Below are 14860 nucleotides of genomic sequence, written 5' to 3' on the forward strand. Positions count from 1 at the left end.
TCTTTGCTTTCTGAAAGTTGGAAAATATGACCCCCCCAAAAAACGAGTCTCTTGGAGACAAAGATGAAAATTAACATGTACCCGTGAGACACAAGGTAGGATGAAAACACAATAGAGTGAAAATCAAGCATTGGCTAAGTAATGGCTTCTTGACAGCATTGGCATTAAATGCAGTTTATTGTTTTAAAATCCCCGGTGTGAGCGAAAATCTCCAAGCTACACAACTACCAGTAAATGGCTGTCTTAGGACAAGTCCAGAGGTAGGCTTCCCTTTATCTGAAAGCACAAACTTTCTCTAGTGGTTGTCATGCAACGTTGGTCTTTATTCTCTGCTTGTCCAATTTTGATATAAAGTGCTATCAACTTACCATTAAGTTAAATGTGCTCATTGAGAGCTGATGATCTTACCGCCTCATCAGCGTGCTGAGGGGACTGCTTGCCTGAAGTGCTGCTACGCTCACAGCCATGTATCAGACGCCTTTGGGCTTAAAATAAAAAAGTGTAACTGCAGAGTCCCAAATATCCACATGGGTGTCTTACATTGGCACTTTTATAATTCAGCATTCAAGCGAACATTCTTTAAAAATGTATCCAGAAGTCTCGGGATGTCTGCTGTGTGGGGACTCGCAACCTAACTTTCTCACAGATGGAACACTCAAGTCCGACTCACTCTGTAGAAAGCAATTAAGTAGGCCAAGGAGCTGATCTTGATTATACTTTTCCTCTTAAAAACCTTTTAGCAGTTACCAAACATGAGCTCTATTGCTTCTTCCTGGGGAGTGGGGAGAACAGGAAGGGAAGATGGCATCAGCAGATGGGGTGTCAGTTAGTGAGGGATGAGGCCAGACGCTGCTCTTTCAAAAATACATTTTCTTCTTGGCTATAAATTCTGCAAATGCAAGACCAGGCAGCAGGACAGAGGCTATCTTTTAATTAATTCCTAATAGAGCCAAATAATCTTTTTCTGCTAAGATACAAAACAAGGTCAAGAGGAAACCTACTTTCCTATTGAGTCGAACACCTCGGTAACAAATGGTTTCCATCACCACCCTCTGGCCCCTTGCCAATCCAGCCTTCCATCGGCAGGAGCTATTCTAAAACCTCTGAAATCACCAGTGGCCCCAACGGCAATTCCACTTTTTTTAGAGCCTTGCCATGTAACCTAGTTTGGCTTCAAATGTTTGCTCTTCCTGCCTCAACCTCCAGAGGTCTAGGATTAGGCTATACCACCCTATCAAGGGCTCCACGCTCTTGAACTCAATGTCACGGCTCTGACTGCACCGAGCCTATTTGGAAACGCTTGTCCAGAAGTCTCTCCCACAGTCAGCTTTCCCCACAGAAGCACCTGCAGGTACATGGAGCTACTGCTTCTCCATCCTCCTTCCTACACACATTTCCCTCTCATATGTACACATATGTACCTCCCTAAAACACCTTTTCTTCAAGCGGTAAGTGACTGAGAACTATGTCCCTGGTAAGAGCTGACAAGGATCATGCAGACGGTTCCAGAAAAAAAAAAAAAAAGTCAACCCTGGGATGATGCACACCACTCCTCATGTGTTCAGTCAAAGCTGCCACCCCGGAGAACTGGCACAGAGCCTCAGTGGTCCCTGGGATTTCTCAATCTGGAGGCATCGTGCAGGCAGGAGCCCTATTTAACTTCATGCCAAAAGATAATGCGAGTCCTTGGGTGTCAGAAGTGGGGTTTTTCAGTCACCGTGTTCTCTAGTTAAGGAAGGTGGGTGAGGGTAATGTTTCAGCTCCTTTTCTCTCAGAGGTGAAAAGAGGCGACAGGTTTTTTTGTAAGGCTTATGCCACAGCTAAAAACGACTCCTTCAGCAAAGTATGAACAGTTCTTTTTATAAAAACAGGACCATGATTCTGAAAAGAGCCAAAGAAGTCATGTTCTGACACCTTTTTTTTTTTTAAAGGTACTCTGCTTAAGCAGAACAAGAGCCACTGCCCTCTACTTCCTTCTCCATCCCGCTCACCCAACTCCAGTCATGTTGCCTCTTGTCGTGTTCTTGGGGCTTAGGGATGCTCAAGCCACCGAAGGGGAGAAGCGGAGAGACTCGGGGAGCCCTGCATGACTAAGTGTGCCAGAACTGCAGAGTGCAAGATCAGCTCTCTTCCTCCAGAATCTCTGGGTGTTCCTTCCAGAAAGCATCCCCAATGAGATCACAGTGCAAGGCCACCAGCCGGGTTCTGGTCCGAGTCACAGTCTTCTTTTCCCCTTCCATTTCCGCGGGCAGCCTAACTTCTTGTGTCCTGACTTCATCTACCTACGGACAAAAGAGAAAGCAGGGACAGTGTTGAGTGTGGGATAGACACACTAAGAGAAGTATGGGAGAAATTCGCCTTTTCGTTTGATACGCAAACTGATGGCTGGAGTTTTATGTGTCAACGCGGTAGGCATCTCTCAACGTAGAAATATTTAGGCTGGCATGGAGCACACACCTTTAATCCCAGCACTTGAGAGGTGTGCAGATTTTTATTGGGTTCAAGACTAGCCTAGTCTGCAGAGTGAGTTTCAGGCCAGCCAGGGCTACACAGTGAGACCCTGTCTCAAAAACAAACAGAATAAAATAGTACTTTCAGGGCTGTGGCTGTAGATTTGTGATAGAGTTCTCTAGCATATGTAAAACCCTGGGTTGATCCTTAGCAACACAAAATTTTCAGCAGCAACTTTGGGAAAAGGTTACTAGGATGTTGAAAAATGATTGGGATGGGTTGTTTTAATGTCATCTTGCCACAACTTAGAACCACTTGGGTAGGAACAGTAAACTTCTTGACTGTCTTACTTGCTTTGGGTAAACCCTACACCTTCTAGTACCAGAACCAGCTTCCACTGTTGACCCAGCAACTCCAGGAGCCTTCCAGGGTTTCAGCGCCAGATTGGTAGACTGTGGAATCACGGGGTTCTCTGCCTTTCCAGTGGGAGACAGCCCCTAAGGGACGACTCTAACTGCTGAGGCACCTAGCCCAAGAGCAAGGCAACTAATGGGTTCTCATCCCCTTAGGTAAGAGACAACTGTTGTTACTATTTTAGTGTAAACTGATTTAGTTTATATATATATATATATATATATATATATATATATATATATATATATATATATGTATATGTATATATTTATATTCTGATTTTCTGTTTCTGTTTCTCCAGAGGCACTGACAAATACAGTGGACTTGGGGACAAAGAAGGGAACTCATTTCCTGGTAAAAGAACTAAAGGTACTTTTCCTCTGCCTGAATAAGCATCCAAGGCTGTCCTAAAGTATGAACATGTAGGAAAAAGCTAATAAGTGAGCCGAGGATGCCAGTGGGATGGCTCTCAAGGTACCCTTTAATTCTTGAAAGTACTCATTTATAAAAAAACTAACATGAAAAGAAATGAATTTATAGAAATAACTGCACTTATGAGCTGATAGCAGAGAAAATGTTGGTGGAATTAAGTATAGTGGCATTCCGGAATATTAAGGTAACTATGAATTTCTGGGAAATCTAATAAAATTGCTGAAAGTCAAAGTATCTTATTTGCTACCTCCATTCCCGTTTTCTGATGGCGCTTAGTGGGCAGTATTCGGCTGTCTTGAAGGGGATGAACCATTTAATGGTATTATCCAGTATTTTTAAAATGTCTTATAAATGCAAAATAGGTGTACCATATGCATGCTGTGCCTGAGGAAGTCAGAAGGAGGTGTTGGATTTCCTGGGACTAGAGTTACAAATAGTTGGGAGCTGCCATGTGGGTGCTGGGAGCTGAACTCGAGTCCTTTAAAACGGAACAAGTGATGGTAACTGCTGAGCCATCTTTCTAGCTCTATCCTCTACATATTAAGAGGGTTTATGTGATATGAGACACAGAAAAAGCGTGCACTAATTTAAAATTCTACGATACTATTAACATCTGCTTAGAGAGACTCCAGGCCACTACTGCCTGGCAAAAGGAGCATCCAAACTCGTCCTCTACAGTGCCTCCTTTTGGAAGTTATCTCTGTCAGGTTAGCAACCAGCACCTTAGCCGCACTTGGATGGTAGGAAAAACACAATCTGGAAGGGATTAGGGCTCCCACGCCCCGACCGCCAGTTTCTCTGAATTTGTAGCCTTACCTTCTGCCACACCAATACTGTCCCTTTCCTGTACATGTGTGGCTCGTCATTGTAGTTGAGGTGGAACTGAGAGAAGAGAATCTCATTCTTGTCTGCTGTCAGGGTTCCCTGAGGGAGGAGAGAGAGGAATCTCAGAATGTCTTTCTCCTACACTTCCACTGCCAAGAAAGAACTGTCAGCGCCCTCGCTCTCTCGTCTCACAGTTGCTCATGAATTTTCATTGTGATTAGAATTCAGATCACTCTACTACAGAGCTACACCCCAGCCCCTGACATTCTAGGCTAATCTAGATGTCTACACTCACCAAATCCCCCTCTGCTGCAAACCCTGGCTGCAGTGTCCAGACTGTGTGGGGCTAGTAGGAGCTAACAGTAGACAGGAACTATGTGTCTGTAAACGTGCTGTTGATGTTTCTTGTCCGATCACAGCGCTATCCCCAGTTCTGAGAAGAGCGAGCAGATGACCTTTACTCTCTTGTTTTGTTTTGTTGAGACAGGGTTTCTCTATGCAGCCTTGGCTGTCTTAGAACTAGCTCTGGGGAGACCAGGCAGGCCTTGAACTCAGTGATCCACCTGCCTCTGCCTCCCGAGAGCTGGGATTAAAAGCACACATCACCAAGTCTGGCTGTTTTTAACTCTTCTAAGAGGAAGCGGAAAGTGATTTTGGCTCTAACTAGCCATGGCTGCCGGCCTTCCTACTGGTGTTACTTTGTAAGTCTTCCCCTTTGATGCTGTTGGTAAAATCCACAGCTACTTCAGTAATCACTATGTAGAGACACGGCATCAGGACCTGGCACAGTGCTTTACATCACTGCGGAATCCGCCATCCCAGGCAGGCCAGTGCTTCCTCCGCACTTACTTTCCCATGTGTGTGGATGCATCAAGGCACACTCTCTCTATAAGCCTATGAGCTAAGAACTATTATTCCTAAACCTCACTAAAGCAGAGAGGATCCACAGAAGCACGGTTATCTGACCCTCAGCACCAACTCTCACCATTACTCAGCGGTTCTAAACCGAAGAAGGAACCAGAGCCCAGTAGGACATGAAGAGGGAAGAGGCCTTGCAGGACCAAGGAGAAGAGTGCATGCACTATCTAAAGAGGGCAGCCAGGATGCGACTGTAGCCAAGGCCAAGAGCTTCAGCTACTGAGGCCTTTATATCCTTTCAAAACAGAGCTGTAAAGCAAGCTAAAGAACGAAAACCGGAACATTCCGGAAATGCCACAAGACGAGAGCAAATGTCTCGAGCTGTGTTTCTGTCGTGAGATCTTTATACCTTTAATCTCTGCTGAGCTTGGACTGGCGTTAGCCCGGCCTGCTGGACAAGGGCCCAGAAAACTGTATTATAGAGATTATTGATATGACCTGTGAGGAAAACAAAACAACATTTGTATATACCAAATCCTAGTTTTACATGTGTATAATACTATGTATTATGGTATATGTGCTCTGTTTTATATAGACTGTGCTTCCAGGACACCACACCCCAGCTTCTCTCACTTTAAGGTACACAGATCTCACAGACATTTAGTGGCTACCCAGTCTGCACAGGAGCAGACCGGGAAAGGAGTCAGCATGTAAAATGTATTTCCTGAGAACAACTTCACTTGGTCATCTCAGTAGCGCCTTATGCAAATCTTGGTGACTTAGGGCGTTCTAAAAATAGTTTCCAAGCTACTTGATTCATATTATTTCGACTTTTTTTTTTTTTCATTTTTCTGACAAAATAAGAGCACACACACACAAACAACCCTGAGTCTCACTGCAATCATGCAAGGCAGGGATCTGATGCTGGCACAAACGTCGAAGTCACAGAGCTTAAGTAACTCAGAGGAAGCGCAGGGACTGTGCGGCTTAGGACTTCACATGTGGGTCTGAATGTGTGTGTTGCAAAGCAAAAAATGGAAATACAAGACTGCCTTATCTTCTGAGTTTAAAAAGAAAACATGGGCTGAAGAAATGACTAAATGGGTAGGAGTTCTTGCTGTGCAGGCCCGAGGGCCCGAGTTCAGATCTCAGCGCCCAGGTAAAAAGCTGGGCACAGCCACGGGCACCTGGAACCCCAGGGCTGTTAGAGCTAGGAGGATCTCTGGGGCTTGCTGGCTGCCAGACTTCTTGCTCTAGGTTCAGTCAGGAAATAAGGCAGAACAGAGTGACAGAGCAGGACCTCCCACTCTTCCTCTGGCTCTGCAACATGTGGACAGGCAAGCACATGTAAGCACATGCATGTACGCATACACTCATATAAAACATACACATACACAGAGAGAGAGAGAGACAGACAGACAGACAGACATAGAGCAAACAACTACAGATAAATTTTCCCATAAAATCTCCTAAGTTTTCCAATATTGTTAACTAATTAGTGTATGACAGAGAGCACACACACTATAACACAGGCCTTTTAGAATGGGCACAGAATTTGAAGTCAGCCTGGGCTACAGAGCAAGAAACCTATTGAAAAGGAAAAAAAAAAAAAATCATCTTTTAAAAAAAAAATACTGACTCCAAACAACATACCAATGAGCCAAGCTTGTATCAGGCCCACAGCTTTAATGTACAGTTTTGGTAGTTTGACTTGAACTGTGTGTACTTGGTGCCACTTACAGTCTGCCTGTCGCCAGCTGAGGTAGTCCTTCAAGGTCTGGTTGCTAGGATACAACACAACTCTTCCATCAAATCCTGGGGGATACAGAAGGGGCTGGTCCTCAAAGTAATCTCGCCAGTAAAACACGTAACTGGAGGCGAACTGGGAGGCCACAAGAGTCATGAACTTACTTGCAAAGGCAAAACACGTTCAGTGGAACAAGGAAAGAGAAAGTGTTTGGTATTAATTCGACACCAAGATAGGGCCTGTGGATGCAACAGAGAGATTACACACACTGTCCAGCCAGCTAGAAGATAAAATATATTCAGCTAAGAAAATCTTTTAACGTTTTGCCTGTATGTTTTGAACATAGCCAGCCTCTACTTAAAGCTATTCATTGTCTTAGCGTCACTACTGCTGCGATGAAAACACCATGACCAAAGCTACTTGGGAATGAAAGGGTTATTTGTCTTACTCTTCCACAGCGCTGTTCATCATTGAAGGAAGTCAGGACAGGAACTCAAACAGGACAGGAACTTAGAGACAGAGACCATGGAGAGGTGCCCCATGGCTTGCTCAGTCGACTTTCTTCTAGAACCCAGGACCACCAGGCCCAAGATGGTACGACCCACCATGGGCTGGACCCTCCCCCATCAATCACTAATTTAGAAAATGCCTAACGGGCTTGCCTATAACCTAATCTTATGGAAGCATTTTCTTAATTGAGGTTTCCACCTTTCAGGTAACTTTAGCTTGTGTCAAGGTGACATAAAACCAGCCAGCACACTTACTAACACCAAATTTTTCTATATAGAATGTGGTAAAAGTTTATGACTCAAGATTTTGTTGTTGGGGCTGGAGAGATGGCTCAGAGGTTAAGCGCAGCGGCTGTTCTTCCAAAGGTCCTGAGTCCAATTCCCAGCTATCACATGGTGGCTCACAACCATCTATAATAAGGTCTGGTGCCCTCTTCTGGCATGCAGGTGAACATACCAGCAGAATATTGTATTAATAACAAGAAATCTTAAAAAAACAAAAAAGATTTTGTTGTTGTTGTTTTGGGGTTTTGGTACTGTTTTTAGTCTTGGAAGAAAGGGAACTATTAAAAAACAAACCAATTCATCATATAATTTGATTCCCTAAGAGTTTCAATATATTACCAAATTAAATATCAGATTTATCTCCTCAATTAAAAAGTTTAAAGCTGGGTGTGGTGGGGCACACCTGTAATCCCAGCACTCGGGAGGCAGAGGCAGGCAGATCTCTGTGAGTTAGAGGCCAGCCTCGTCTACAAAGCAAATCCAAGACAGCCAGGACGACAAGAGAAGCCCTGTCTTGGAAAACCAAAAAAATAAAAAGTAAAAATAAATAAATAAATAAAACGTTTAAACAATACTTTAAGGCATTGGAAGAAATGGCACTGGCAAATCTACCTATGAATAACTAACACTATTTTTGTAGTCTCTGTTCATAGTCTAAATATTCAATGTAGGTCAGTCTGGAAGCTGGATGGATGGGATGTAGAAGGGAAAGAATCAGATAAAGAAAGCATCTTAAAAATATATATATATAGCACAAGAATGCTCAGATCTTTTTTTTTTTTTTTAGATTTATTTTATTTATTTATTATGTATATAGTGCACACCAGATCTCATTATAGATGGTTGTGAGCCATCATGTGGTTGCTGGGAATTGAACTCATGACCTCTGGAAGAGCAGTCAGTGCTCTTAACCACTGAGCCATCTCTCCAGCCCCCGAATGCTCAGATCTTAATGGAAAGAAACAGCCAAAATAGGAAATGCGCCCTGTAGATGCAGCATCCCCCACAGTCTTTAAGACCTCAGCTGCTGTCACGATACACAGAAGAACAGAGGACAGGAGAACCCTAACGGGAGGCTGGCTTTGAGACTCACCTGGCTCTTCTTTTAAACCAATTGCTTTTCCTCCTGAACACAAAGCTGTACTCATCGCTCTGTCCATAAGCAATCACAATGTCCTCCAGCTCCTCCATTACTGTCTGGGCACATCTGGTCATCAGCTGGAGAGCACGACTGTCATTGGGTTTTGTAAAGTTGTGCTTCTCAGCAAACCTTCACAGCGGAAAGAAAAGGGCACAAATGGTGGAGAGTCTGTCATCACCACCACCATCCACGAAGGCAGTTAAAAGAGGAAGACACTGTAAGGGTGCTGCTCGCTACAACTTAACATATTTCCTTAACTACAGCACAGAGGTGGAGAACCAGCTCAGTAGCTAAACTGTTTGTCTTAAAGTGGTGCTGCTTGTAATCCCCACGCTGGAGAGGTGGAGACAGGATTCCTGGGGTAGATGACCGCCAGGCTAGAGTATCGGATGAGGTCTGAGGAAGTGCCATGAGAGACCCTGTCTCAAAACAAACAAACAAAACTCTGAGGAGTAACACTCAAAAATGATCCCACACTTACACATAAGCATATATGGGGGGGGAGGGGGGGAGGAAATGCAAGTTTTTCTTCCTTGCTTTGACCAATTGACAAACAGAGATACAACTGCTAGGCTTCAATTCATTTTCCTGTGAAGTCTCACCTTACTGGATGAATAGAGAATATTACTTTATCAGGTTGTATTGATGATTAGGCGATCAAAATGTAAGTATCCCTGGTTCTTCAGCACTCACTAAACATTATAGTTCTATGTACTTATACAGTTATAAAATGATAATAATAATAAATAGCCCTTTTTAAAATTGGGTCCTTTTCTTTCTTTAGGGTTTCTCTGTGTAGCCTTGGCTGTCCTGGACTCGCTCTGTAGACCAGGCTGGCCTTGAACTCACAGCGATCCACCTGCCTCCAGAGTGCTAGGATTAAAGGTGTGAGCCACCACGCCCAGCTTATTTTCTCCTTTTTCCCCCTGGGGGAAAAACTGCTGTCAGTCCATGCAAAGTAAAACTGACAATGAGAAAGGGCCATACTGTCAACTACCGCCCACAGACAGGCTTATGCAGGCCTCTTAACAGCCAGCCCTCAAAGATAAAAGGGTTGCACATTTGGCTGAAGTTTAAGGAGTGGACCCGGAAGTGAATTCCCGCCCCACAAAGTTCTTGCAAACTGGTTTCTGCTTAAGTAGCGCGGGCTCTTCACTAATTACAGTACCTCGCTCTTTTAAATATCTCAATCACCTGGCAGCAAAGTCTGACGTTAGCAAGCCCTTCGGGGGACGCTCAATGCTGAGTGCTCATTGGCTGCCCCGTTACCACGGTAACTGAGCGGTGCACTTCCCGGAAGTGCAGGCGCACCACGCGGCCTCCCGTCCCGTCAGCTCACCGGTGGAAATTGCGGCCGTCCAGCCGCACCACAACCCAGCAGTGTGGCAGGCAAGTGTCTTCAACCTCAAAATCCCGCACGTACTCAAACTTGCTCTTGGCCATGGCCACCCCCAACCTCAGGCACCGTCTTACAGTAACGGAAGTAGAGGCCAAGACACGGCAGATGTTAGCTGTGCTAAAAGCCCACATTCCCTGTGGGGAAGCAATGGAAGGGCCCCACCCCGGAAGTTCCTGTTGCTATCGGAGCCGCTCTAGCCCTGGTGGAGGTTTCTCTTTTGACTCTATGGTCTTCAACTCAGCAAACTGGCTGGATTCTATGTTCTCCTTGGCAGTGTCTTTCTGCTCCCAGCCTGGAGCAAATCAATCTTATGAAGCTATCAAACGCTGCTTTGTGACAAAGTTATGACGTTTCCCCTCTTATTTCTAAATAGCATTCATAAATTATTTCTAAGTAGCATTTCTAAATGCCTTGCAAAGACTGAAATACACTAAATTAACACTTTACAGCTCTGTGGGTGGGGCCTTCCAGATACTTCTTGCTGTGTTTAAACAAGGAACATAAACTAAAGCCGTTCATCCGCACAATTTTGTATTTTCTTCCACTGACCTGGTCCCCGTTCCTCCCCCCCCCCCCCCCCCCCGTCTCCCCCCCCCCCCCCCCCCGGGTTATTGACTGTTGGTTCCAAAATGTGATTTAAACAAAGAAAGAGCCATCGAGACAGCTCAGTCTGTAAAGGTGCTTGATGTCAAATGTGATGACTAAAGTTTGTTCCCCGAAAGCCACATGATGTGACCTTTCTCAGTCTTCCCAGTAGCTGATACCAGAGCCATGTCACCCTGCCATATGCCATTAGGTAAATTTCAATTTTGTACTCATCACTATTAAAAGATTTCTGTATGAGTGTAAGTTTGTATACAGCTGTGTTTATGTGCGTGTGGAGGTCAGAGGTGGACATCAAGTGTCTTCCTTGCTCCTTTAGATTGTCTTCCACTTGAACCTGCCTCTCACTGATTCAGCTAGACCAGGTGGCCCAAAAGTTTTAAGGAGCCTCTCTCTCCTCCTCCACTTCGCCCCTCCTCTCTTCTCCTTCCCAGTACTTGGATTACAGGTATAAACTTTACATCCCATTTTTAATACAAATGCTGGGAATTTGAACTTGGAACTCTATACTTGCCTGGCGAGCATATTAATTACTGAGTCATCTCTCCACTCTTGAATTTATGATTTTAAAAATTATTTATTTTTATTGTATATGCACGGGTGTTTTGCCTGCATGTATGTCTGTGTGAGAGTATCAGATCTGGAGTTACAGACAGTTGTGAGCTACCACTTGGGCGCTGGGAATTGAACCCAGGTCCTCTGGAAAAGCAGTCAGTGCCCTTAATCACTGAGCCATCTCTCCAGCCCCTGAAATTAGGATTTTTAAAAATGCATTTCCCAGCCTTGCCTATTGGGCAAAGATGAAGTGGCACCCTGCAAGCAATAGGCATCCAATTTTTGATTGCCAACACCACTCGTCATTAGAGGAAACTCCTAGAAGAAATGACTGCCTCCAAGTTAGCTGCATCACAGCAAACACAGAGTGAGACCAGGACCCATGTTGTGCCAGAAGGGAAAGACACTGCTCAGAGTAATAGGTGACAAAAGTGAGCCTAGATGAGGAGTGCTTCTACCGGTAAGAACAACAGTAACTGATTATGATACACAGAAAAAATGAAAGCCTACAGCACCATAGCAGTACTCAGAGAAGGGAACGTGTGTGTTAGTTGTAATTGTTATTCTAACTTCTTAATGCTGGTAACTGATTATTAAGGTAACAAGGCAATTTCTTTGTCTCTTATATAGAACTCTAATTCAATGCCAGTTGATGAGGGGGAAAGAGCTTCACAAAACAAATGCGAAGTTCGAATACAGTATGGTTGGCTCAGAGAATCAGTTTGTTTTGTGTTTCGTTTGTAAACTTCTGTGAGATAATTAATTCAAACATGGTTCACTAATGGATGCTAAAATTGTGATTTAGATAATTTGTGAAAAACATCCTATTTCCCAAATCTGGTGTCCCATAGATTATTTGCTGGTCACAAAGAGAAAAATACAGTCACAAGCAAGAGCACATGCCACCTTCACCTACCCTCCAAGGGAGTTCTACTGATTTTGCTAAAGCCTACAGCCACTGGATATGGTCAGTGCAACATAGCGGACACCACAGGGCTGCCTAAAATGACTCCAGTGTTAACCAGTGGGCTGCAGTCTTCCCCACATGCTAACGTTGAGGGATGCTTTGGAAACTGCCAAGACCCAGGCTGTTCACAGAACCGTTTCAAGTAGGATGCAGGCAACAGTACATTTTCTTTCTTTTAAATTCTTTTCTCTTTGCATCATTTAAATGAGATTTTCTTTCTTTCTTTTCTTTTCTTTTTTTTTTTTTTATTACTTGTGTATTCACATGTACCCGTGGAGACCAGAGGAGGGTGTGCCGTCCCTTGGGGCTGGAGTTAAAAGTAGTTGTGAGGACCCTAGATGTAGGTGCTGGAAATTGAATTGCAGTCCTATGAAAGAGCAGCTCGTGCTCTTCATCAATAAGCCCCTGGTTCTACACCTCTTGCACCTCTTTAAAAATGTAAAAACAAAAACAAATAACAAACAAACAAAGCAAAACGAACCCCATAAATGGAAACTCTGTGCACACTAAAAGTAAGTTATCATAGCATTGGGTAGGTGCACTGCATAAATTTGTGTCAAGAATTCCACCAAATCCTAGTAATGGCCTGTTCACTCTCTTTCCATCTATTTATCTATCAACTCTTTAGCAGTTTTTTTGGTGGTTCTGAGGCTTCCAGTGTTTAATAACTTGAACTTAAACTTTGTGTTTACTTTCCTTGTTTCTGCCACAAATGAGGTGGGTTTCACCATGGGAGTTTCTAGGAACTCAGGCCATTACCAACGTTCTACTGTATTTTTTTTTCAAATGAATGTTTTTATTGGTATGTGCCAACTGTACAAAATAATGGGTTTCATTTCATACATGCATGTAACATACTCTGATTATATTCATTCTCCACTGTCCTCTCCTATTGCTCACACATATTTCTATTTGATCCCATTCCTTCCCCTAAGATTTCCCTCTTCTATTTACACATTTTTTTAAGAGTCCTCATATGAGAGGGAAAAAAAGCAAAAGCCACAGTTGACCTTCTGTGTCTCATTTCTTTCTCTCGGTTGTGTTATACTCCTGCCGCTATGGTAAAATACTGGATATTAATAAACTAAAACAGGAAGAATTTATTCAGCGTATGATTTCAGAGATTTCAGTTCACCATGATGAGGGAGGGGCTAGTAGGGCATCACAGCTCACTTCATAGCATCCGGGAAGTGGGCCTGCATTCTAGTAATACGGCTGTCTTGGTTGTCTTAGTTAGGGTTGTTATAGCTGTGATGAGACACCATGATCATAAGCAACTTGGAGAGGAGAGGGTTTATTCAGTTCATTAAGGGAAGCCACAGCAGGAAGTTGGAGGTGGGTTGCTGGCTTGCTGCTCAGTTTTCTTTCTTCCTTCCTTCCTTTCTTTCTTCCTTCTTTCCTTTCTTCTATTCTTTTTTCTTTTTCTTTTTCTTTTTTTCTTGTTTTTTTCCAAGACGGTGCTTCTCTGTGTAGCCTTGGCTGTCCTGGACTAGCTCTGTACATCAGGCTGGCCTTGAACTCAGAGATCCGCCTGCCTCTGTCTCCCGAGTGCTGGGATTACAGGCATGTGCCACCACATCCAGCTTCCTTCTCTTCTCTCATTCCTCCCTTCCTTTCTTTCTTTTTCTTTTCTTTTTATTATTATTTTTAAAGATTTATTTATTAAGTATACAGTGTTTTGCTTGCATGCACACCTGCACACCAGAAGAGGGCACCAGATCTCATTACAGTTGGTTGTGAGCCACCATGTGGTTGCTGGGAATTGAACTCAGGACCTTTGGAAGAGCAGGCAGTGCTTTTAACCTCTGAGCCAACTCTCCAGCCCTCTTTTCTTTTTAAAGACAGAGTCTCACGATGTAGTTATAGCTGTCCTGAAACTGAAATTCACTCTGTAGCCCAAGCTGGCCTTGAACTCATAGAGATCCTCCCTCTTCTGTTTCCTGAGTACTGAGATTAAAGGCAGGTGCCACCATCTCCAGTTTAGTTTGCCTTCTTTTACAATCCAGGACCACCTGCTCAGGGTGGCACCATTCACAGGGCTGGGCTCTCCTGCCGGAGTCTGTATCCGGTGAGTTCAGTAATCTGGGACAGAGATGTGGAGTCAGCAAGAAGGAAAACTCTGACCACTTGTTGCAGCTTGAGCAAGTGGCCCTGAATACCTTGAGCCATCTTTATTTATAGAGAATTTTGAAGCATTACACATATATAATATCAGATTAGCCTTTAATTATTATCCAAAAATCTCAGTATTAAATTTCTCTTGTTCCCTCCATATCTAAGCAGTATAGTATTATAATCCAAATGATTATGTCATAACTAAATACACCTAAGTATGGAAAGCCAAATGATTATATCTAGTTTGGTTTGTGTTCAGGCTGGAAGCAAACATGCAGTTTCAAAGTAAAAACAATTAAAATCCAAGAATAAGCTTCTAACAGTAAAAACAACTTTTGTATCTTATTGTAATCTCAATCAATATATTCATAATATATATTAAATTTATAAGCCAGTTTTATGTAATTATACAATATGGTCCTACTCTATTACAACTTTCTCATTAAGCAGAAATAATTATCATTTGTCATTATCCAATACTATTTTCTTCCTTGTCCAAGGTGGGAATGAATCTATCCAATTTCTTTTAAGATCATGACAAATCTTTACTTTCGAGCTT

At 43.4% G+C, this 14860-nt stretch overlaps 1 protein-coding gene across 1 annotated transcript; it reads right to left on the bottom strand.

The window, feature by feature from the left end:
• Positions 1-1992: 1992 nt before the first annotated feature.
• On the bottom strand, positions 1993-10213 carry Thg1l (tRNA-histidine guanylyltransferase 1 like). The gene is made up of 6 exons (XM_051167989.1): positions 10002-10213; positions 8615-8791; positions 6721-6890; positions 5390-5478; positions 4114-4221; positions 1993-2282 (listed from the first exon to the last, which is right to left on the bottom strand). Exons 1-6 carry the CDS (start codon positions 10190-10192, stop codon positions 2121-2123), a joined length of 897 nt encoding a protein of 298 aa, XP_051023946.1. The 5' UTR covers positions 10193-10213; the 3' UTR covers positions 1993-2120.
• Positions 10214-14860: the final 4647 nt, after the last annotated feature.

Source organism: Acomys russatus, chromosome 25 (assembly GCF_903995435.1).
Source record: "Acomys russatus chromosome 25, mAcoRus1.1, whole genome shotgun sequence".
Taxonomy (NCBI): Eukaryota; Metazoa; Chordata; class Mammalia; order Rodentia; family Muridae; genus Acomys; species Acomys russatus.